At 47.3% G+C, this 24802-nt stretch overlaps 2 protein-coding genes across 3 annotated transcripts in view; one reads left to right on the forward strand and one right to left on the reverse strand.

Moving 5' to 3' along the window:
• The window catches only part of WNT5B (Wnt family member 5B), a 97230-nt gene that overhangs the window by 42626 nt on the left and 29802 nt on the right, over positions 1–24802 (reverse strand). The window lies entirely within an intron of this gene.
• FBXL14 (F-box and leucine rich repeat protein 14) lies at positions 206–4165 on the forward strand. Its single transcript, XM_027832938.3, has one exon. It carries the CDS (start codon positions 912–914, stop codon positions 2112–2114), a length of 1203 nt encoding a protein of 400 aa, XP_027688739.1. The 5' UTR covers positions 206–911; the 3' UTR covers positions 2115–4165.

Here is a 24802-nt window from a genome sequence, read left to right on the forward strand (position 1 = left end):
CCCGGGCTGCGGCCCGCTGGCGGCGGGGGGGGTGGTTCCTTCGGGAGAGGAAGAGGCGCCAGGTCGAGGCTGGCTGTGGGGGAAGGGAATTCCCGGCCGGGAGCTCCCGGGGAGGGGGGCAGCGCGGCGGTGGCGGCGCGGCAGGGGTTAATCCGCGAGCGCAGAGAATGGGCCGCGCTGTTTCCAGGGTGACGGCTCGGAGTGTTCCGGATCGTACCATTGCGCTGGGGGAGGAGAAGGCTTCAGCCGTCGCCAGACCCAGCCCAGCGCCGCCTCCTTCTCTCCCCCCTCCCCCCGGCCGGAGCGCGGCGCCTGGGCCCAGCGGCGAGCGCAGCGCGGAGGAGCGAAGCAGGCGGATCCCGTCGGCGGCAGCGCGGAGCCTGGGCCCAGAGCGGCGGGGTCGGGATCGGCGGCGCGGCCCCTTCTCCCCCCGCGCGGGGCAGCGGGCTGCGGGCGGCCCCGGGCTGCGGGGCTGGGAAGGCGGCTCGGAGACAAAGGAGGCGGCGGGGCTCGGAGCCGGCACCAGGGACCGAGAGGCGCCTCCGGGAGCCCCCGCCCGGGGCAGGCGGCACAATGCGGCACGGGGCGGCCCGCCCGCACCGGCTGCAACAGCGCGGGGGCCGCAGCGCGGCCCGCCCGGGGCGGGGATAGAGGCGGCGGCCGGAGCCCCAGAGCCGGGCCGGGCCCCTTCCGCGAGCGGCGTCCCCCCGGCCTGTCACACGGGGCGGCGATGTGAGGGCCCCGGAGCCGGCAGCAGCCACAGCCGAGCAGCGGGGACCCAGCGGAAGCGGCGGCCGGCCGGGCCCGGAGGAGCCGAGCAGCGGGGATCCGGCGGGCGCGGCGGCCGGCCGGGCCCGGAGGAGCCGAGCAGCGGGGATCCGGCGGGCGCGGCGGCCGGGCCTGGCTGTGCGATGGAGACGCACATCTCCTGCCTGTTCCCGGAGCTGCTGGCCATGATCTTCGGGTACCTGGAGGTGCGGGACAAGGGCCGCGCGGCGCAGGTGTGCACGGCCTGGCGGGACGCCGCCTACCACCGCTCCGTGTGGCGGGGCGTGGAGGCCAAGCTGCACCTGCGCCGCGCCAACCCCTCGCTCTTCCCCAGCCTGGCGGCGCGGGGCATCCGGCGGGTGCAGATCCTGTCTCTGCGGCGCAGCCTGAGCTACGTGATCCAGGGCATGGCGGAGATCGAGAGCCTCAACCTGAGCGGCTGCTACAACCTCACCGACAACGGGCTGGGCCATGCCTTCGTGGCGGAGATCGGCTCGCTGCGGGCGCTCAACCTGAGCCTGTGCAAACAGATCACCGACAGCAGCCTGGGCCGCATCGCCCAGTACCTCAAGGGCCTCGAGGTGCTGGAGCTGGGCGGTTGCAGCAACATCACCAACACCGGCCTCCTACTCATCGCCTGGGGTTTGCAGCGCCTCAAGAGCCTCAACCTGCGCTCCTGCCGCCACCTCTCTGACGTGGGCATTGGGCACCTGGCGGGCATGACCCGCAGTGCAGCTGAGGGCTGTCTGGGCCTGGAGCAGCTCACGCTGCAGGACTGCCAGAAGCTCAGCGATCTCTCACTAAAGCACCTGGCCCGAGGCCTGGGACGCCTCCGCCAGCTCAACCTCAGCTTTTGTGGGGGCATTTCTGATGCGGGGCTGCTCCACCTGTCCCACATGAGCAGCCTGCGCAGCCTCAACCTGCGCTCGTGTGACAACATCAGCGACACAGGCATCATGCATCTGGCCATGGGCAGCCTGCGCCTTTCGGGCCTTGATGTTTCCTTCTGTGACAAGGTGGGGGACCAGAGCCTAGCCTATATCGCACAGGGCCTGGATGGGCTGCGTTCCCTCTCCCTCTGCTCCTGCCACATCAGCGATGAGGGCATCAACCGTATGGTGCGCCAGATGCACGGGCTCCGCACGCTCAACATTGGCCAGTGTGTCCGTATCACTGACAAGGGCCTGGAGCTCATTGCGGAGCACCTCAGCCAGCTCACAGGCATTGATCTCTATGGCTGCACCCGCATCACTAAGCGGGGTTTGGAGCGCATCACCCAGCTGCCCTGTCTCAAGGTGCTTAACCTGGGACTTTGGCAAATGACTGAGAGCGAGAAGGTGAGGTGAGAGGAGGGGGCACCTGGAGACCTCCATCCTCTCTGGAGGGACTCACTGACTGACTGCTACAATGGAGGGGGGGGGTAGGGCACACACAGACCCATGTTACCTGCCCACTCCAGCACTGGAAGGAGGCAGGGATAGAGAGAGCCCACCCCATCCCTTCCATGCCACCTACCCACCTCTGCACTGGCTGGGGCAGGAGAGGGAAGAGAGAGAACCCTCATTTCTTCCATGTCATCCCCAGCCCTCCACTGGGAATACAGTACCCCTTTCCTCATCCTTCTCTGCATTGGGGATAGAGGCCTGCAATTTTATGCACTGGGGCTGGAGATACCCCTCCCCACTCCAATTCTGATTCTAACCCCTCATGCACTAGGGATTGATGAAGAAATCCCCCTATTCTTATTCACCTCCAGTCCTGCTCAGTTTTGGGAATAGGGACCTTCTCTAATGGGGGTGGGAATGGAAATGGGAACACCCCCCCCCCAAAAAAAAAAAAAAAAAAAAAGCTTACTAGCTGCATGTTCCATATCCACTGACCCCAGTCCTTCTGCGCTGGGTACAAAGATACCCCCTTGTCAAACCATTCCAATTCTTTTTTCCCCCATCCCAACTGGGGATTGTGACAGAAATAGCCTTTCCCAGATATACATACTCCATTTATTTCCAGTCCCATCCCCTCTTCACTTCTACCCCATTTTGCCCTGTGGTTGGATACAATCTCCCACCACACCAGTTCTCCAGTGCATTGGATATAGAGAGAGCTACACTGGTCCCCTCCCCTCCCGAGTTGAGTACAGGGACATGATTCCTTTGCACCCTGCACTGTGGTTGGAGAGAGTGCCTAGACCCTCCACTCTTTTCCCCATCTCCCTGCACTGGGGATGAAGATAGACTCCTAATACTTCTCCCTCCTCCTCATACTGGGGATGAAGACACCATTTTCCCCATACCCCATTCCCAACAGAGAAGAAGACAGATCCCAGTCTCTTCAGATGTCCCACCTGCATTGGAGGGATGGAGTCACCTTAGCCATTCATCGTCCCTTTCATTTTTCTCTCTCTTCCTCCCTGCCTTCTCTTTCTTAGAAGTGGGGATAGACATATCCAGCCACACATTCATTTCCCCTCTGGATTGGGGGCGAATGGGGCGGAGGGGATGACCAGCTCCTATCTGCCCAAGGGACTTAAGGAAGAATCTCCAGCTTCATTTTTGCTTTCATTTGAGATACTGTGACGTGGTTTTATTTTGAAATGCATACAAAAAATTATTACTACAAAACAGCCTCTTACCACCACCACCCTCCCCTTGCTTACATCCTTTTTCTCATCCTTTCTTTCTTCAGTATTCATTTTCTTCCATGGTTTTATTTTTAAAGACATTTGAAGTTGCTGTTCTTGTGGATTAAGTACGTTTTTTTCTGCTGAATATATTCTATATATATAAATATATATATAATGTCTGGCTACCTCGTTTTAATTTGTTACTTTTTTCTCTAAAGCCCTGGAATTCTTACAAGAAAGAGATTTTGAGACTGAAACATTTTTGTGCCTAGACTGGAAAGATGCCCCTTGGGTTTGTAACTTTTTTTTTTTTTTTTTTTTTTTTTTAAAGCTTTCCCTAATGTGCCCCACCTTCACATTCTGACTGTGCCTCTCCCTCCCTCTCCATTGGGGCTTGGGGATCCAGCTGTGCTTCTGCATTTTTATTCCTCTAGCACAAACATGTGTAACATGTGAGAATCCATACTGAGGATTGGGGTATTGAAATGTGTGAAATGCAAGTTCAGTTTCTTAAATATATATATATATATATATATATATATATATATGCAAATATTCCCCTCTCCCTCCCAAATCACCTACAAAAAAAGGTCACTGTTGTGTGAGGCTTCCTGTTTGTAAGTGGGGAGAGGAGCAGAACAGGCCTGCAGGGCCTGAGGCTGCGATGTGAAGGGGAGGAGACTGAAATTCATCTGTCTTATCTCTGTTCTGTCAGTAAAATGGAGCTGGTTCTTTAGATTTTTTTAATTATTATTTTAAAGAGGAAGAATAATTGATGAATTTTTAAAGAAACAAATGTTGGCCTTTTTTCTTTACTTATTTTTTTTAATTCAAAATCTCAAATCCTCAACAATAACAGGCCAGACCATGGAGTTAAAGCAAACCCAGAGACCCCTATGGATTAATTGTACTGTTTGTGAATTTGTATAAAAAAAACAAAGATCCTCTTAAAACATTTTATATTCTTACAGTAAAAGGTTAAACTGATATTTATATAATAAAAGAGGAAATATGAAGTATGTTTTTGAAAAAAAGCTGTATCTGTGTTGTTTTTGGTTTTTTAAAGGTAGGTATCTTGTCTACTGGTCACAAGAAACGTGGTGTGCTTATTGAGGGTTTCGCCTGTGCTCTTGACTTAGTGAGTGACTTGGTCTCTGAGTAAAAGGAAATGGGGAGTCTGGTCAATCCTGTGCAGGATATTGAGTAATGTAATAATTAGAAATGTACAAGAGAGCGTTGCTTCCTTTTGGAAAGGCCAATATTGTATATGAGAACAGCTGACTTTCTCAGATAAATTGAGTGAAAGTAGAGATTAATATTGGGGTACCAGTTCATTTTGGGGTTGGGCAAACTGCAACTGATAAAATTTGTTATGAAGGGACATAGGGGTAAAGTGATGTGTAGTAGATCAAACTTGACACTTTAGGGGGGGAAACGTTTTTAAAAAAACTTAAGACACATGGCAATGTTCCTGTTTCATTTAAAAGTCCATGAAAACTGGTTTTCTGCTCTTTCCCCACACCCCAAAAGACCCCAAACATTTTCCTGCAATATTAACAACACAAAATTGCTGTCTTTTGCTAGTGCATGAGAACTTGGAAGTGAATAACTAGAAAACTGACTATGCTGTTTCACTTTTTCATTGTACACTCTGAGATAAAAGTAAAGAGGAAATGGGAAAAATTGGATTTTTAACATTGTTCTAATAATCTAAGATGTCCTTTTGTACCATCGAAATCTTTCTTTTTAACGTATGACTTCTAACCTGACAGGGTCCCTTTTAGACTTCTATGATGTGAGGTTTGTATTGTTGTTTGAGATAGGGGCTTAAGCTGTTTATTGGGCATGAAACAAAGCTTTTCTCCCCTCTAAGTACTGCAGCAGGGCTTTCTCTCTCTTTCCCCCCCCCCCTTTTTTTTTTAAAGAAGGGTTGGGGTTAGAGAGAATGTGAAATGATGGAAGGAGCAAAGCCATTGTTCAGGAAAGTTAAAAGAGGAGCTGTCCTTGCTTGCTTGCTTGCTTGTTCAGTCATGCATACTGAATCTCGCCATGTGAGGGTCCCTATGGAAAGGAGGAGGGTGATTCTTCCCCTCTTTTTAACATTCCTCTCCAGGCCTGGCTGTATTTAAGCTGCTTTCCTCCATGCAGAGGAGGGGCAGTGGGGGATGGTCTGGAGTTCCTGTACATTTGCATTTTAAGTACTTCTAGTGCTGTAGCAGGCTACTTTGTTTCATCCAAACTATTCTATCCTAGCCAGCTTCTATGAAGTTACACCCAGGTAGATGAGCTCTCCACAATATAGCCCTAGCAAAGAGGTTATGGCTGTCTCCAGTTGTAATCTTTCTGGCTTGTATATTTTGATGTATTTTTGACTGAAACTAGAGCATTCATAATTCCTTCTTTCATGCTGCAGAAACCCACCCACACACTTTTAAAAAAATCCCACTTCCTGCTAAGACGGCGGAGTTTCACTGGGTTCTCCTCTGCACCCCAGGGAGGAGGGCCAGCACCTAAATGGCTGCAGGATTATTTTTGTAAAACTACCAAGCTTTCTGTTGGGAGTACATCACAAAAGCTGCATTGTTCCCTTTGGGGAAAGCCATCACAATTGGATCTAATTGAGCCTGACACTATATCCATCTTCCTTTACTTGGAGAGAGGTATTGGATCTTTTTCTTCCCTTTTAAAGAAAAATTACAATACTTTCTTGACTGAAAACAGGATGTGTGAACCCCAGTAAACAATAGGAATTCCAGACCAGGTTCCAGTTACCAGTAGATATTTAATATTTGATATAGCTAGCCATGGTGCTTGCAAGGGATAGTAAATTGTACCTCTTGCTAGGTCACAGGCTTACCAGATTCCAACAAAAATATAGACAGCAAGCTATAGTATATAGATGATTTGTTCTCCCCATTCAATCACATGTTAACATGGATAACTGAACTAAGGCAGACCTCAAAATTGCATATGCATGCATCTTGTCTGTGGTCCTGAAGTCCTTCTAAAGTCAGGAACAGGATGGCTCTGAGGCTAAAATGTTGTTTATAACTTCATCTCAGAAACAAGCTAGGTGGACCAACATATTATTTAAATAGAACCCAAAATCTTTAGGAAATTGTGCTGAAACCAGAGCCTCCCTGAAGTCCTGTAGTATTAGGAACAGCAGACATTGTTCCCTCTTGAAATGGGCTAGTCTCAGAAATGACAATGCTCTCTTGGTCCTAAACGTAAGTCTTACTATTGGGAGTGGTCTGAGCTGGAGCAATATGTCTGTTTATTTGTAAGGAGATGGTTTCTAAAAAAGAGATGATGCTAGTAAAGGGGCAGAGGAGACTAACCAATGACCAATTACTCTCCTCAATATATAATTCCCTAGTGTAACAGAGGAAATAATATTTTCGCCCTCCAGTCACTTCTGAACTGAGAGATGGGTCAGTGCAAAGTTCTTATCAAACATGACTCATTTGGAAGCGGAGGTAGAGAATAGTAAAAATGTTGTTTTGAAGTGAACTGGAAGGAGGAGAGGAAGGTGATCAGGAACAGTCAACATGGATTCAACAAGGGCAAGTCATGCCTGACCAACCTGATTGCCTTCTATGATGAGATAACTGGCTCTGTGGATATGGGGAAAGCAGTGGATGTGATATATCTTGACTTTAGCAAAGCTTTTGATATCACAGTATTCTTGCCAACAAGTTAAAAAAGCATGGATTGGATGAATGGACTATAAGGTAGATAGAAAGCTGCCTAGATTGTCAATGGGTAGTGATCAATGGCTCGATGTCTAGTTGGCAGCCGGTATCAAGCGGAGTGCCCCAGGGGTCGGTCCTGGGGCTGGTTTTGTTTAACATCTTTATTATCTGGATGATGGGATGGATTGCACCCTCAGCAAGTTTGCAGATGACACTAAGCTGGGGGGGAGAGGTAGATACGCTGGAGAGTAGGGATAGGGTTCAGAGTGACCTAGACAAATTGGAGGATTGGACCAAAAGAAATCTGATGAGGTTCAACATGGACAAGTGCAGAGTCCTGCACTTAGGACGGAAGAATCCCATGCACCGCTACAGACTGGGGACCGACTGGCTAAACGGCAGTTCTGCAGAAAAGGACCTAGGGATTACAGTGGATGAGAAGCTGGATATGAGTCAGCAGTGTGCTCTTGTTGCCAAGAAGGCTAATGGCATATTGGGGTGCATTAGTAGGAGTATTACCAGCAGATCAAGGGAAGTGATTATTCTCCTCTATTCAGCACTGGTGAGTCCACATCTGGAGTATTGTGTCCAGTTTTGGGGCCCCCACTACAGAAGGATGTGGACAAATTGGAGAGAGTCCTGCTGAGGGCAAAGAAAATGATCTGGGGCTGGGGCACATGACTTATGAGGAGAGGCTGAGGGAACTGGGCTTGTTTAGTCTGCAGAAGAGAAGCGTAATGGGGGGATTTGATAGCAACCTTCAACTACCTGAAGGGGAGTTCCAAAGAGAATGGAGCTCAGCTGTTCTCAGTGGTGGCAGATGACAGAACAAGGAGCAATGGTCTCAAATTGCTGTGGGGGAGGTCTAGGTTGGATATTAGGAAACACTGCTTCACTAGGAGGGTGGTGAAGCACTGGAATGGGTTACCTAGGGAGGTGGTGGAATCTCCATTCTTAGAGGTTTTTAAGGCCCGGCTTGACAAAGCCCTGGCTGAGATGATTTAGTTGGTGTTGGTCCTGCTTTCAGCAGGGGGTTGAACTAGATGACCTGAGGTCTCTTCCAACCCTAATCTCATATGATTCTATGAAGTCAATTCATGTCATCCTAATCTTTACAATTGAAGTCAACAGAAAAACTCCAATTAACTTCAGTCATTATTTTTAATCATGTTTGTTATGTCACTGCCTAAGGACCAACTAAGAATGAGGCATCATACAAACACAGCAGTACTGTCCCTGCTTTGAAGAGCTTTTAATCTAAACGTACAAGACAGACACAGGATGGGGGGAAGGGATGAACACACAAGCAGAGTCCACCATGTGATGGCAGCAAAAGGCATGTTAGTTCCAGGGTTTGTCTGGAGGGCTTTGGGTGTGTTTAGTTAAGAGGGGATGAGCTAAGTGGAAGAGTGATGGAGACAGAGGGTAAGATTGGCTGATGCAGCTTGAAGATGAGCGAAAGACCTTGAGGGAGAGGCAGGATGGAGCAAACAGCCACTCAGCACAGAGCAGAAAAAGTCTAGTCAAAACTAGAAAATTCTCTGAATGTCTGAAGGTCCCTGCTTTGGCTGCTTCTGCAAGTGCCCCTACTGGCTGATTCCTCTCTGCAGTTTTTCCACAAGGAGGGTGGGGGGCACAACCTGCATGCTGGTGTCCCCAAGGTAGGTGATAATGGAGTTTCCCCTATACAATTTTGAGTCAGCATGCACATGTGTACTCAAGAGGAGTCGCCTTGACTAGGGTTCCATTTTACGTTCTCCCAATACAACAATCCCTATTTTGGGTACTTGTACTAGATTAGGCCCCTTGTCTCCTCATCTATAAATGAGGATAACTGCTTTATAGAGCTGTTGAGATTTAATATAAATGGCTCTATGATTTTAGGATGAAAAATGCTGTAAGTGCGAGGTACTCTGTATTGTACTACAACTTGTTCTTGAACATGGTGATGCATGGAAAGAGGAGGGTTAAGGTGAAAAGTGGGTGGCCAAGTCATCTAAAGAGTTTTTGGAATTGAAAACAGAAGTTAACACAAGCTGCTACTAACAACTCAAAGGTATGTGTTCTGTTAAATCTACAAGTCTCACTACAAACACAGCCTGGTTCAAGCAAAGTGGGCTCTTTTGTTTTCTCCCTCTCTTCTTCCATAAATCCCACTTATTTGGCCAGCAGCTCTTTAATATTGCCATCTGTGGAGAAAAGATAATCGATAAACTGAAATGAATGGCTGAGGCTGTATTTGAAGACCCCTAAGGATATCTACTAGGCACTATGCCAGTGCTGCTGGCATGATTGCATAATGCTCCCTGTCGGGTCCAGCCATAGAGTCCTTCCTGCTGAATTCCCCAGCACTAAGCTGCATGAAATAAAGAGTGAGAGAAAGTTTTTCAGGTTTCTCTGCCAGAACTTAGATTCCTTCCACATTTGGCAGTGACACTAGTGCTTTTTCCCCCTCTTTAATTAAATCTACCAAACACATTAACTAAATGCCAATTCAACCTTAAGTGGCATTGCAATGATTTCAAACCAATCCAGAGCTGACTTGTCTTTACAAGGGGAAATGAAGTTTACAGTGAGTTTGAAAGCAAGAGACTAATACTCGTGAGCGAACACTAAGCTTTCACTCCAGCCATGCTTGTCCAGCTTCTGAGCATAGATTTTCAAATGGGAGGTTTCTAAGGGCTAGTCTACACTGGTAACGCTAAAGCGCTGCTGTGGCAGTGCTTTAACATGGCTTATGTGGTTGCAGCGCAGCGCTGGGAGAGCTAAGAAATCCACCTCCACGAGGGGCGTAGCTACCAGCACTGTCTACACTGGCACATTACAGTGCTGAAACTTGCTGCGCTCGGGGGTGTTTTTTCACACCCCTGAGCAAGAAAGTTACAGTGCTGTGAATTGCCAGTGTAGACAATCCCTAAGTAAAAACCAAATTACTTTCACTGTCATCTAAATGAAGATTTAAACTGAAGTAGCGGAGGTATATGGCTACTGTATTTTTCCTGTGAGTATTTACCAAAAATTTATATATATATAAATGTAGCTCCTACCTGCTGAAAAAGGTTACTGGCCCGAGGACAGAGCTGTTCTGCTAAAGGATCTATGGTAGGTCAATTCCCTTCCCTCTTCATGATTCTAATTTTTATACACAGAGCTACCCCAGCTGTGATTTGAAGATTAAATGATTTCTCCCTATCCTCTTTTTTTTTTTAACCCTGTCCCTTCTGTTTGAGATTGGTTCTCTTTGCCTTAGTGCAAGGTGTCTAAACGTTTACAATAGTATGAGTACCTGAAGAAGCTTGCAAAGTCTCCACCTAACTTGTAAGAGTGTAGGGAAACATGCTTTATCAGAAGTATACAAACAAACCATATTTACTTATAGCTACCTTGAGGGATAAACTAAAATGACTTGCATTAAGCAGCAATAAAAGCCCACCCACTCTCTCCTTCCTTGACAGTTACACTCATCTCTAAACACCCCTGGTTGAGACAGGCTAAGCATGTGCATTTTTGCAAATTCCCCTGCCAAATGTGAAAGAGCAGTTCTATAAGACACTTTTTGCCCCATCACAAGAGAACCATCTTTCCTCTCCCAGAATGTGCTTTAATCTGGAAGATGTAGTTATTGCTTCATAGTCTTCCCAACAGAAAAACCTGGACAAGCTCTGCCCTTTCTGTTACCTTTTGCCATTTGGCTGAAGTGACAAATGTGCTACAAATCCCTCTGTGTGTTTGTTTTTACAGTGGGGGAAAGAATGGATCTTGTGAAATAGTGAGGAGAGAGAATTACTTCATCTGATTTCTCTAATAACTATCCTGAATACTGTAGCAAAACAGAATGGGGCAAAGTAAAGAAGATGCAGTCCAAGAACAACTTGGATCAAAGAATGTTACACTGAAATATTTCATCTGGGGGGAGAGGGGCAGGGAGAAGTACTCTCCCTCAAGCACCAAGGGCAGGGAGAGTGAGAGAGACATAGGATAGCTAACAGCTTTCCCAGCTGAAATCCTGGCTGGCACCCAGAGAGCAACTAAGCCAATTCTGCACGCCAATTTCTTTCCATTCCTCACAGTAGCACCCCCTGCCAGTTACTGAAACAGCTGATATTAGGGTGGGGAAGGAGCAAATTAGCCCAAGGAGGTGCCCAATTTTACTCCCATATGCCTCCAAGCTTTGAAGTGCTGACTGCAGCAGCCATTGCCCCATAGTGTTAAACTTGTGTGTTTAAAAGGGCACTGCAGTCAATCTCACACTCTTTGGACTACAATGGGCACAGGGCCCATAAAAGTATGGACCAAAAGTCTTGTGCCCTAGATCACAAATTGTTGGTGTAGAATCTCTCTGGTAGGTTGTCCAGTACAGAAGAGGTGAGGGTTCCTCCCTGCTTGTATAGCCTCTCTGCTTATACTTAATAGGTCCCTACACTTTTTGGCTGGAAGAGAAGTGAATATACTTGGACTGCAGCTATTTCTAAGACAGCCCTTCCCCACAACTCTGGCCCTAGTCCTGGGTTCAGGGGCAGTCCCTTATTAGCATGGTACAATTGAATGGCAACTACCAGCTCCTTCCCTCAGAACCACCCAGTCCTGTTCCTTCTGACAGCAGAGATGGGGGTTACAAGGCAAGACGGCAACAGAAGCAAGAGTACGGAAAATTCAATAAGAGTTTACTAAGTAACTGGCTGAGGAAGGAGGACAGGAGGTAAAGGCCAGGATTAGGGGGCAAGGGGTTAGTAGCAGGAGGCATACTCAGGGATGGTGGCAGGGGGTAAAGGGCAGGCTCCAGCCAGTGGCAGGAGACAGTAAAAGCACTGGCACAGCTGAGAAATGGGGGCTTTATTCCACCCACCATTGAGCCCATCTCCTTATTCAGAAGATTGAGCTTAATTATTGCTGGAGCTTTTGTAATTGCACAAGGGAATTAAGCACCAAATGGGCACATTTTTATACCTGGAAACAAAATATTGCAAGCAGCCTCAACCCATTCTCTGATATCCCCTCCCCACCATCCACCTGACAATTAGCTATGAACTGGCCCTGCTGAAAAATCGATTGCCAATGTATTTACTGGTTACATTATTACACCGCTCAGCTTCTTTAAGAAATAACAAAGTTGGTAGCACCCAATGTTCCCTCTAATTTTTGACAGGCCAGGTGCGCAAAAAAATTTGCTGTGCAAATTGTTGAGCTTCTGTGCAAATTTTTGTGTGCCCGGTGTTTTGCCATGTGGGCGGGGTTTAGGATCTGTGTGCAGGCGCACAGCTTAGAGTCTCTCTCCATTAAAGCCTGTGTACAGTTCCTTCTAGCAGGAGGATGCCGGAGCAGCCTGTTCCCCCACAGCCACGCTGCAGCCCCCCGTCTGTCAAATAGCAGGCGAGGTAAAGGCGCCAGTGGTGCTCATTGAAGTGCGGCTCCTCTGTGGCCTCAGGGAAAAGTTAGCCTGGCAGGGGCTACGTAACGTAGAGCTGTCACGCAGGGGCTGGTGGGTCGGTCTCCCCCGACTCCCGAGGGCAGTAGACCCCACTGGGTGCAAAGCGGGGCGGTGGCGACTCACGCATGCAGGGGGGCGCTGGCAGCACACGCCACGCTGCCGGGCTCCGGAGCTGACAAGCGAACGGCCTCAGCGCGCTGCGGCTCCCACCGGAGAGGCGAAGACCCCGCTGGGGGGCGGGCCGGGCGCGGGGGCGCTCTGCGGGGGCCGGAGCAGCCCGCGGTGCTGAGAAGCTCCCGGGGCAAAGCGCCTGGTCCCCCACTCTGTGTGTGTGTGTGGGGGGGGAGACCCGCTGCCGGCCCTCTCTGTGGCTGGCGGTGATGCTGGGGGTCCACAGGGACAAAGCCAGGAGCCGCCTCGCCCCCGGGGCCCCTGCTCGCAGCACCACCGCCGCGGGGTCGGCGCTGGTTACTAGAGCGGTGACTGTCGGGCGCTGAAGCCCGGTCCCGGTTTGCTCTGCCCGCACGGACCACTCAGCAGCACTAGGCGGCAGCATTGCCCACCAATTGGGGGCCGACGGCTACCGGCCCCAGATCCCCGCCGATCCACACCCTGCCTCCTGCCAAGAAAGTGCATCCATCAGAGCCGCTCGTCCTCACACTCTCCCTAGGCCAGCTCCCCGCATTTGCGGTAATAGACCCACATATCCCCAAGGACTGGTCACCCAGGGACTGCCCGGGGCCCTCACACTCACCAGTCCAGCTCCCCATATTTGCAGGGCTGGGGACACAGGAACACACACACAGGCACACAAAAATCTCCATCCACCTCCGGAGCTCTGCATCTGCAGGGTATGGGATGCAAACAGCCCTGGTGAAATCACACAGGGACCCTCCGACCCCGAACCTCTTCCAGGCTGATTAATAAATGGAAGGACAAGGATTTGAGCAATAAGGACTAGATAATAAAATATCACCTTGAACATTGTGTGCAATTCTGGTCACCCCATCTCAAAAAAGGTATATTAAAATTGGGAAAACTGCAGAGAAGGGCACAAAAATTATTAGGGATATAGAACAGCTTCCATATGAGGAGAGATTAAAAAGACTGATATTGTCTAGTTTTTAAAAAAGGGACTACTGAGGGGATATGATAGAGGTCTATGAAATCATGAATGGTAGAAAAAGTGAGTAACAAAGTGTTCTTTGAGTGCTTGTTCACATCGAATCCAATCAGGTGTGCGCGTGCCACGTGCACAGTCGTTGGAAACTTTTCCCCTTAGCTCCTGTTGGGTTGGTTAGGGAGCCCCCTGGAGTGATCCCTTCATGGCACTCAACATAGGCGCTGACTCAGTGGGTGCTCTGGGGCTGGAGCACTCATGGGGAAAAATTAGTGGGTGCTCTGCACCCTCTGGCATCCAAGCTCCTCTCACCCCCTGCCCACCTCCTCCTCCTCCTCCTCCCCTGAGCACACCACATCCCCACTCCTCTGCCTACCTCCCAGCGCTTCCCGCCCAGCTGCCGCCAAACAGCTGTTTGGCAGCATTAGCAAACTGGCGGGGGGGAGGAGCGGGAACATGGGGCACTCAGGGGAGGAGGTGGGGCTGCAGCAGGGATTTGGGAAAGAAGTTGGAATAGGGGCAGGGAGGGGGCAGAGTTGGGGCGGGGACTTTGGAGAAGGGGTTGGAATGGGAGCGTGGCAGGGCCTCATGGAAGGGGTGGAATGGGGACGTGGCCAGGGTCAGAGGGGGATCAAGTACCCAGGGGAAAGAGGGGAAGTCGGCTCCTACTGGACTCAATAAATTACCCTGCCGACCCGACCCCCCATCAGTTCCTTCTAACCGCACATGGCGGCCGTTGGAACTGCATCTTGCTTGCCTTGAAAGTGCTCCCTTAGCTTAGTTATCTAGTTCTCTCTTTGTTTCTTGTATAGTAGTTGTTGTTAGTGTAGTTTAGTATAGTTAGCATCGAGGTTGGTGAGCGAGATCGTCCCTATCCCCTCACCCTTTCTTGGGCTCTGGGGCATGCTGCGAGCCCAAGGCTTTAAGTTGTGCAGTGTATGCCACAAGCCCCATGCCAAATAGCGACCCCCACAACTCTTGCCTGAGGTTTCTGGAGGAGGCGCATCAGTCCAAGCACTGCAAGATCTGCAGGGCTTTCAAGCCCAGGACTAAAAAGGAGCGGAATTTCCGTTTAAAGCAGCTGCACATGGAAGCCGCACTCCACCCAGCGGCCCCTGACCACCAAGGCCTGAGCACGTTGGTGCAGAGCACTCCGGCATCGGTCCACAAATCGGTGCCAAGGAAGGACTCTAGCGCAAGAGATGCTCAGCACCAGTGATCCCCGGCACCGCAACAAGGAGCAGTGGCCTGGCCCCGCTCTACTTCTCCAGTGCCCCACAAGCGCAAAAAGGCTGACAAATGGCGCTCTCCTCAGAGAGCTGCGGAACTGCCAGGGGATGCTTTGCTACACCAGAGGAAGGACCTGGCTCCCAGGCAGCAAAAGTTCATGCTGTCGACTCCGGCGCCCCAGAAAGCACCACTGAGTCCGGCTCACAGCGACTCTCTGGCAGGGCAGTGCCAGGTGGAGGTGTTGGAGCCATCCTCCACCCAAGACACTTTTGAGGCCGCAAGAGATCTCATTGAGATGACTGCGGCTCAGCTCCTGGCCATTAGAAACAAGCCTTCAGCACTGTCAAGACTGGTACCATCCAGAGGCAAGCCCGCCATGATGCAGTGATCCCAGTCGCCGGACTGGCACCACACCTGGAGTTTGACAAAAAGGCTTGAATGGAAAGCAAAGAGAGACAGGAAAGACCAAGCCCTCTGCTGTCCACCTAGGTAAGTGAGGTTCACCATACAAAACAGTGCTAGAGCTATTTGGAAATAAGTACAGGCATCACATCATAGATGAGGAAAAAACAATCTCCCTCTCCATAGTTTGGCAGAGCTTTAATCTAGAATATTGCATATATAGTTCTGCTGACAAAAGTACTAGACATATATTGATAAACTGGAGGGAGTTCAATGATCATGAGGCTGGAGGTACTGACATCTGAGGCAAGCTGAACCATTAAATATAACAATCCTGATCTGCCCTGAAGTGGGCTAGATGCTCTATGTAGCAGGGCTGCCCTCTTTCAAAGAAATTTCCCACTCTCCAGTAGCCAGTACCCAGAGCCATTCCACCACTGAACTACAGGCTGATCTTTCCACCAACCAGGACTCCATCAAGGAGGCTAACTACTGTAAGACAGATCCCCACCTCAGTCCCAGCTGGACCTGAGCCAGATCATACTTTTTGATTGGATGAAGAAATTGTTTCACAAAAGGATTGGCACTAAAACTGGGAGTGGAGAGAGAGTGAATGTTTGAATCTGTGGAGTATGGGTATAGGGAGGGAGGACATGGGGTGCTGAAATTATTCTGGAATGGTGGAAGATATTATCTGAGAAGGGGGCTTTCTTGCAGGGGCCAGAGACTAGCAGCCCTAGGTTATAGATACAAGAGGATCTCATTTATATTTGTATCCTCACTTATCACTTAGGTCTCCATGAGAGGGAGGCTAGTAAATAAGCATTTTTGCCAATGTTCAAGGATGAGTGCTGGAGCAGGGTTGAGTTTGAAAGGCGATCGAATCTTGTAACTGAGACAGGTATAGAGGTAGGATAGCTTTGTGAGTACGGATATTTCCCTATCATTTTGGAAGGTGAGAACTTAAAACTTAGGAGAGTTGGTGTGAGTGGTGTGTATCTTGTGAGCAAGAGAGGCCCACAGTGTCAGGAAAGGGTGAAGAGGTTTTGAAAACCTCTCTCTACCCAGTCTCAGTGGGAGTTGGCTTAGAGGAGTTTGAGTAAATTATCAGGTGGATGAGTTTTGATGTTCCCCCCTACATCTTACCTGCAGTAGAATTGTGGCTAGAGGTAAATGGCGTGATAAGTATGTGGCAGAAGGGAAACAATTTATGTTGTTGGCGAGCGTGGATGACTGGAACTTTCAGATCTGTGTAGCCTTGAAATATAGAAGGGATTTGGTTTTTTTTGAAAAGAGGCTGCCGAGGATGGTTGGTCAGGTGGGGTTTGTTCAATGATGGATTTTGTAGCCCACCCTGGAGGTTCTTATTAGAGTACCCAGCCCTGGCAGCTGCATCCCTTTGATGATCTTTGGATGGCCAACAACACTGCTGTGTACTGGGGAAACAGACGCCCAGAAGAAGGGGGTGAGAGTATGGTTGTGGGAACTCAAGTTCCTCAATCCCTGTAGTAGTGGAAAAGATGAGACTAAACAAAAAGGCCTTTTTAGAAGATTAAACATTGTGAGCACAGCTTCCCCATTCTCAATCCCTTTGGTTTGGATCATAGTTGTTTCTCAAAAGGATGGGCATCAGCGGACAAGGATCCAGTTTATTACAACTAATACAAAGTGAATGGCAAGACTTTGGCCATCCATGGTTTAATACAAGATAAGGCTCTCCCTGACTTTATACACAGAGCTGAAACATGTTTGGAATACACTCCTGGACTGGTTTTGGTGCAGTTGTCTTCAGTCAGGTATTTGGGTTATCATGAACTAAATTGGGGATCAGCAGGGAGGTGGTGTAGTTGTGCCCTTTGTGTCTAGATTAAAACATCACTTGCCTCCGCACCTTATATGCGTGTCCTGGCATGGGTTTAAGATAGGACTTGTTTTAGTGTTCACTGATCACCCTGCTGTACTGCAAAATCCCAGCATGAGCCAGTTAGATTCCTCACTTGCTTGCAAGCTGCATGGAGACTATTTAAAAACACAGTAACAGAGGCTCAAACTAAATGTATACTCCAAACAAATAAAAAAACGCCACCATGGCTTAACAGTGGAGTAGAAGAGGCAGTTAAAGGAAAAAGTCATTCTTTAAAAACTAGAAGTCAAACCCTACTGAGAAAAATAGAAAGGAGCATAAACTCAGGCAAGTCAAGTTTAAAAGACCAAGAAGGAATTTGATCAACTAGCAAAAGACACAAAAACTAATAGCAAATTTTTTTCAAGTACATCAGAAGCAAGAAGCCTGCCTAACAGTCATTGGGGCCAGAGGACGATCAAGGTGCAAAAGAAGCACTCAACGAAGACAAGGCTATTGCAGAGAAGCCAAATGAATTCTTTGCACCGGTCTTCATTGCAGAGGATGTGAGGGAGATTCCCATACCTGAGCCATTCTTTTTTAGGTGACACATTTGAGGAAATGTCCCAGATTGAGGTGTCAGTACAGGAGGTTTTGGAACAAATTGATTAATTAATCAATAAGAAGTCACCAGAACCAGATGGTATTCAACCAAGAGTTCTGAAGTAACTCAGATATGAAATTGCAGAACTACTAACCGTGGTATGAAACCTATTGCTTAAATCAGCCTCTGTGCCAGATGACTGCATGATAACTAATGTAAAGCAAATTTTTAAAAAAGGTTCCAGAGGTGATCCTGGCAATTACAGACTGGTAAGCCTAACTTTAGTATCAGGCAAATTGGTTGAAACTATAGTAAAGAACAGAATTCTCAGACACATAGATGAACACAATATATTGGGGAAGAGTCAACACGGTGTTAAGTAAAGGGAAATCATGCTTCAGCAATCTATTAGAATTCTTTGAAGATGTCAACAAGCATGTGGACAAATGTGAGCCAGTTGATAGAGTGTACTTGGACTTTCAGAAAGCCTTTCACAAGGTCCCTCAACAAAGACTCTTAAGCAAAGTAAGGAGCCATGGGATAAGAGAGAAGGTCCTCCCATGGATCAGTAACTGGTTAAAAGATAGGAAACCAAGGGTAGGAACAAAAGGTCAGTTTTCACAATGGAAGAGGTAAATAGTGGGATCCCCCAAGGATCTATACTGGGACAGTGCTGTTCAGCATAAATGATCTGGAAAAGGGGGTAAACAATGAGGTGGCAAAGTCTGCAGACAATATAAAATTACTCAAGACAGTTAAGTCCAAAGCTAACTGCAAAGGGATCTCACTGAAGTGGGCGACTGGGTAACAAAATGGCAGATAAAATTCAATGTTGATAAGTGCAAAGTAATGTACTTCGGAAAACAAAATCTCAACTATACGTACAAAATGGTGGAGTCTAAATTAGCTGTTATTATTCAAGAAAGATCTTGGAGTCGTGGATAGTTCTCTGAAAAATCTGCTCAGTGTGCAGCAGCAGTCAAAATAGCTAACAGAATGTTAGGAACCAGTAGGAAAGGAATAAATAGACAGAAAATATCATAAGGCCACTATATAAATCCATGGTGTGCCCACACCTAGAATAATGCCTGATGTTCTGATTGCCCCATCTCAAAAAAAAAAAATTAGAATTGGAAAATGTACAGAGAAGGGCAACAAAAATGATTAGGCGTGTGGTACAACTTCCACAGAAGGAGAGATTAAAAAGACTGCTACAGTTCAACTTGGAAAAAAGACACCTAATGGGGGATATGATATAGGTGTATAAAATCATGAATGGTGTGGAGAAAGTGAATAGGTAAGTGTTACCGCTTCACCTAACGGAAGAACCAGGGTCACCCAATGACATTAATAGGCTGCAGGTTTAAAAGAAACATAAGGAAGAAGTTCTTCACACAATGCAGAGTCAACCCATGAAACTTGTTGCCAGAGGATATCGTGAAGGCCAAAAAGTATAATTGGGTTAAAAAAATAATTAGATAAGTTTATGGAGGATATGTCCGTCAATGGCTATTTGCCAAGATGGTCAGAGATGCAAACCCATGCTCCAGGTGTCCTTAAACCTCCAACTGCCAGGAGCTAGGACTGGATGACAGGGGATGGATCACTTAAAAATTGCTCTATTCTGTTCATTCCCTTTGAAGCATCTGGCACTGGCTATTGTTGGGAGACTGGATACTGGGCTGGATGGACTGTTGGTCTGACCCAGTATGAACATTCTTATGTTCTTACTATTGTGGCATTAGGGTCACTGAATGCATCACTGAAGTGATTTCAATAACCATGTAGAGGATTTCATGGCCACCAGAGTGACCATGGGGACTATCCGAGGTAACAGACATCTCAACTACTACAGCTGGGCACACGGTTGATCTGGTATCTGGATTAGGATTGGAGGTTAATGAAGTGAAGGTGACACATATATATCATAGACTGACCATTGCCTTTTACAATTTGAGGTAGGGGATTCTCTCTCTCCTGCTAGGGCAGGGACATGTTTTGATGGTCCACCCTTGGAGGTTAATGGAACCAGGACATATCCAGGGGAAGAATGTTGTTCCTCTGACAGACCCCTCCATCAAGAATTTCATAGGATTTTAAAATACACTTTCATCCACCACTGAGTGAACAGAAAGTAGACATTCTTTTCTCCAGCTTCATCCTCACAGGCTTACTAATGACTTGCAACAAATGAAGTGAGAAGGAAGATGCTTAGGGCATCAGCAGCAGAAATTTCATGCCAAAGCTGATCAGCTGTAATACAAAGATTTTGAAGTTTGGATGTGCGGTGGACAAATAACTGGTTCATTACCTTCACCATATCATCCAGAAAAATCTCAGACTGCAGATTAGTTTGGGATTGTCAATAGCTTGGTGGCTGGCCTGAATTTCCCCAACTTTGAGGAAATGTTTTATTTTTTGGACAAAACAAAACTGATCAGATTCAGAGCAAGCAACCTGCATCCATGGAGCAGAGCAATGTTTTTGGGGTGATAAATGATAAAATCATCTGTGCTTGAATTTCAGCTAGTGTTGCTCACTGAGATATTGGAAGTGGTGAGAGAATTTTGTGTCACAACCTGTGATTTGGGTCTAAGCCCATTCTGGCTGGAGAAGGCCAGTGGGAAAATATTAGGTTCATGACTATTTCCACCAGTAACCACCTTTCTTTGCTTTGAAAAAGCACTAGTTCGGCCTTTGTTCAAGAAACCATTGCTTGCTGTTGATGAGCTGGGCCAATTATCATCCAAGCTTTCATTCTTGAGTAAGATTATTGAGAAGACTGTGACAAGAAAATTCACAGCACATTTAGAGATCTCAGATCTCCTTGACCTTGGTCAGGGAAGAGAACTGATTTTGGCACAGAGTCTCTGCTGATTGCCTTAGTGAATGATCTTCTGGCATTGCATGAAGATCAGGTATCCATGCTGATATTGTTAGATCCATCAACTGCCTTTGATACTGTTGGTTAGGAGGTGCCATTGACTTGCTTGGGAATGCTGTCAGGAGTGGATGGAGCTGCCCTTCTGTGGCTTGTTCTTTTCTCTCAGGGATCATAACAGTTAGTTGCGGACAGTTGCTTCACTTTTCAAAGGCAGGAAGCCACAGGGGGCCATTCTGTTACCCCTTTTCTATAGTGTATATATGGGGCCATTAGGAGGGTTAGTAAGGAGGCATGGGCTGTGGTGCTTTCTGTATGTGAACAGCATCCAACTTTATGTCCATCTCATTTGACCCAAAAAATGTGATCATCCCCTTAAGACTGGAGCATAGAGGAGGGCTGGCTAGCTAAAGCTCGGTCCAGACAAGATTGAGGTGATGATGGTGGGCTGGGGGAAACAGTCAAAGGTAATGGCAAAAATTATACTGGTCCCTTTGATTGAGAGTGTTCAACTGCCATTGGTCACCATGTTCACAATTTAGGGATGGTGTTAGCTTCCTAACTGCTTTTCAATGATCCCATTATAGCAAATAACCAGGACAGCATTTTTTCACCTGTGCCTGACCTGGAGGTCGCTACCTTTTCTTTCAGATGTGGATGTGGTTACTGCTATCCACACCTTTGTCACTTCTAGATTAGATGACTGCAATACCCTCTGTTGCTGAGTCTTCACTAGGAAAAAAAAAAAAGGTGTGTTAACTCAACCTGATCGCTCATGTGAAAACTACAGACTGCCTTGTCTTCACTAGGTTTTTAAATCATGTTAGCTAACTCAAGATGAGAATGCACCTTTGCTTCCTGGTGAATACAAGACCCATGTAGGGGGTAATACCTTGAATGCAGCTGAAAACTGAAGCTGGTATAGAAGGAAGCTGCCTGCTTATTAAGCTGTGTATCTTGTCTTGAGCACATATGATACCTATGTTCAGTGGCCTACTTTAGTTGCCTGTGGGGTTTCAGGTGACATTGATTTTGACTAAAAAGCCCTAAACAGCTTGGGACTTGCCTGATTGAGACTGCCTCTTTCCCCATGCAAAAAGAAAAGGAGTACTTGTGGCACCTTAGAGACTAACCAATTTATTTGAGCATAAGCTTTCGTGATGCATCCGATGAAGTGAGCTGTAGCTCACGAAAGCTTGTGCTCAAATAAATTGGTTAGTCTCTAAGGTGCCACAAGTACTCCTTTTCTTTTTGCAAATACAGACTAACACGGCTGTTACTCTGAAATCTTTACCCATGCCGCACCATCACAGATGTAGTCAGGTGAGAGCCCGAGATAGACCCCCTTGGGTATACAAAAGAGGGAGATACTGATGGGGTGTTCTCTGTGTGCACGCAGAGATTCTGGATCCCGCATCCTTACCCCAATGCCACTCCCATATAGCCTAAATATTTTGTCATTAAGAGCATGCTGTAAAGACCATTTATTTGCAGTGGCTTTTGGAGAGGTATAGAAATTATAATGGAATAGGCTATATTCTTGTCATTTCAGTGATTGTTTATGTTCATTTAATTTTGTTTTGTGTGGATTTTGCTATGTTTCTGGGTGGCTGTTCTGTAAATATTAAGGTGCCTACAGATGTCGAGGGAAGTCCTCTTTTGCATTTGAATTGAAAGAAATAATAAAAGGTCATTCACATCTTTTAACTTCTATGCAATAGTTATGCTGACACCGTCCTTTTCAGTCAGGAGGAGGGGAGAGAGAACCACAGGATTTAATTAGCTCTTTATAGCTCATTTCATTCACAGATATCAAAGTCCTTTACAAAGGAAGGGACGTATCATTTTTCCAGTTTTACTGATGGTAAACAGAGGTGCATGGAGGTGAAGTGACAGGTCATACAGGAGATTAGTGGCAGAACCAGGAATAGAACCCACCTCTCCAGACTCCCAGCCCGGTCAGTGACTACTACCTCATAAGTAGCAAAGGCTGCATTGCCTTTTCAGACTCTATAAAATAGCACCTGGAAAAGATGGACAGGACAGAGGAGCACTGACATGCAGGACAGCTCCCAACAACGGCCATACCAACCCCTTTCAGCAAGAGTCACTGTGTGGACTAATATGTGAATGCTCATTGTAGAGTTGCTCCAAGCTATTCCACTCCTAGTAGCATGATTTGCTGTAGCAAAAAAATTCAATTTTTGGAAGTTTTCAGTCATTGTGGATTGATAAATTTCCCTCATAAAGTGAACTTAGTGCTGGTGAAAGTTTCTGACCAGACAGGCCTGGAAACTGATGTTTTCTAGTTACAGAACAGGTCTGGTAGAGCGTAGGAAGCAGTAGTGTCAGCTGCTCTGGCAAACTGTCCTCACCAATGTATCTTAGGCCTTGTCTACACTACACGGTAAGTTGATGTAAGTTACACAACTTATGTAACTTAAGTTGATGTAGTTTACATCCACTTACTGTGGTGTCTACACCACGCTATATCGGCGGGAGAGGCGCTCCCACTGACATAGCTTCCGCCTCTCATTGAGGTGGAGTACTGAAGCTGATGGGCGAGTGTCTTCACCAGGCCTGTTAAGTTGATGCTGCATCGATTGCAGCAGCGCTGATTTAGCCCCATAGAGAAGACAAGCCCTTAGCTGGAACTTGGAGGGACCACATCTAGAGGTGAGAGGCCAAGACACAGTTTGGCCCCTGAGATTGCTAACAATGTGTTTCATTAGTGCCAGTTATGGTGGTGCTTTTTGAGAAGCAAAAGTCCTGAAACCCCCTTCATTTCATTTCACCAAACAACAATCAGATCCCAGTAACTTTCATTCTAGTCACCTGGACAGCACTGCATTAGAATCTGTCTGAGCTTTCCAGTCCCCACCCCCATCTCAGTATATTTCTATGCCCAATATACTAGGATGACATCTCGGTCACACACCTGCCAGGAACTCAAACAGAGGGAGGCTGTATGTGAGTGGCTGGGTGTAACTTGCATCCCTGTCCTTAGTGCCAAAAACAAGCACGTTAATGCTAATCTACCCCTGTCTCACAGCTCAACTGCTTTTCTGTGACTAAGCCCTTTATAATGGTTTTACTAAAATCCCCTTTTGATGGAAAAAATCCCAGCTGGAAGTTTCGGGCACCAGCACAATGTGCAAGTCTGCGGGTCCCTTTCCCCAGCCTCACAAAAGCCTCTAATCGAGTGGAAAATTTGCTGGAGGCCAGAGGTTTGGGTCTGCAATTATTTTTAAGGGATTACCAGGAGAGAATGGGGGTGTTTATGACCCTCCCTCCCTCTCTTTGTTTTTTCCTCTGTGCCACTTTCAGACAGACCCAGCCAAAAGCCTTGACCACTGCAGCTGCAGAAACCACCAACCATCTCAATCACAGTTTCATCTCTGTGTACCCACAGGACCAGATCCCGAACTCCAGTTCTAAAGAACCACCACAGTGTCATTGCCCCGGGAAGTCCTCACCAGTGAAGAGATGCAGTGTTCTGAACACCTGTTGTTCAAAGCGCTTCAGAAACTGAACCAATTCCAGCTCTGTGTGCCTTGCTGAACTAACAGAAAGGGACTGGGAGGCAGAGTGGTCCAGTGGATAGGACATGGGACTGGAACTCAAGAGAGGTGGTTCTTTCTACTCCTGACTCTGCAGACATAACAACCATGACACCTTGGACAAATCATTTAATTTCTCTGTGTCTCAGTTTCACCATCTGTAAAATGGGGATAACAACACCTGCTTGTTTTTTAAAGAGTTATGAGATCTACAGATGAAAAGGGCTAATGGCCAAGATTATCAAAAGCAACAAGAGATTTTGGCTGACCTACCTGAATTACCTTAAAGGGGCCTGAATTTCAGAGGGTGGGTGACTCAACTCCTCTGAAAATCAAGCCCTTTTAACCTGTCTCAAGTTGGGCATCCAAAAATTGAGGTACTCAGAATCAGCAGTCATACTGAAAATTTTGACCTACTTGTTTTATTCATTATTATTGGAAACATGGAGTTAGATAAAGAGTCACCTCTTATTCCACCTGCTCCCCTTAAAAAAAAAGTGACATCAGGTACAACAACAATAGGGAAACCATTATTTTCTAGTCTCTAAGCTGTGAATCTTTTACATGGCCTACTATCCCAAAGCCTTATATGACTGCTCCACTCTTCAAGATCCTTCTCTCTGTATCCATTCTGCTCTCCGCAGATAG

Source organism: Chelonia mydas, chromosome 1 (assembly GCF_015237465.2).
Source record: "Chelonia mydas isolate rCheMyd1 chromosome 1, rCheMyd1.pri.v2, whole genome shotgun sequence".
Lineage (NCBI taxonomy): Eukaryota > Metazoa > Chordata > Testudines > Cheloniidae > Chelonia > Chelonia mydas.

What these genes read in the sequence shown, in the direction of transcription:
- FBXL14 (XM_027832938.3), top strand. Translation starts at nt 912, where the DNA reads ATGGAGACGCACATCTCCTGCCTGTTCCCGGAGCTGCTGGCCATGATC.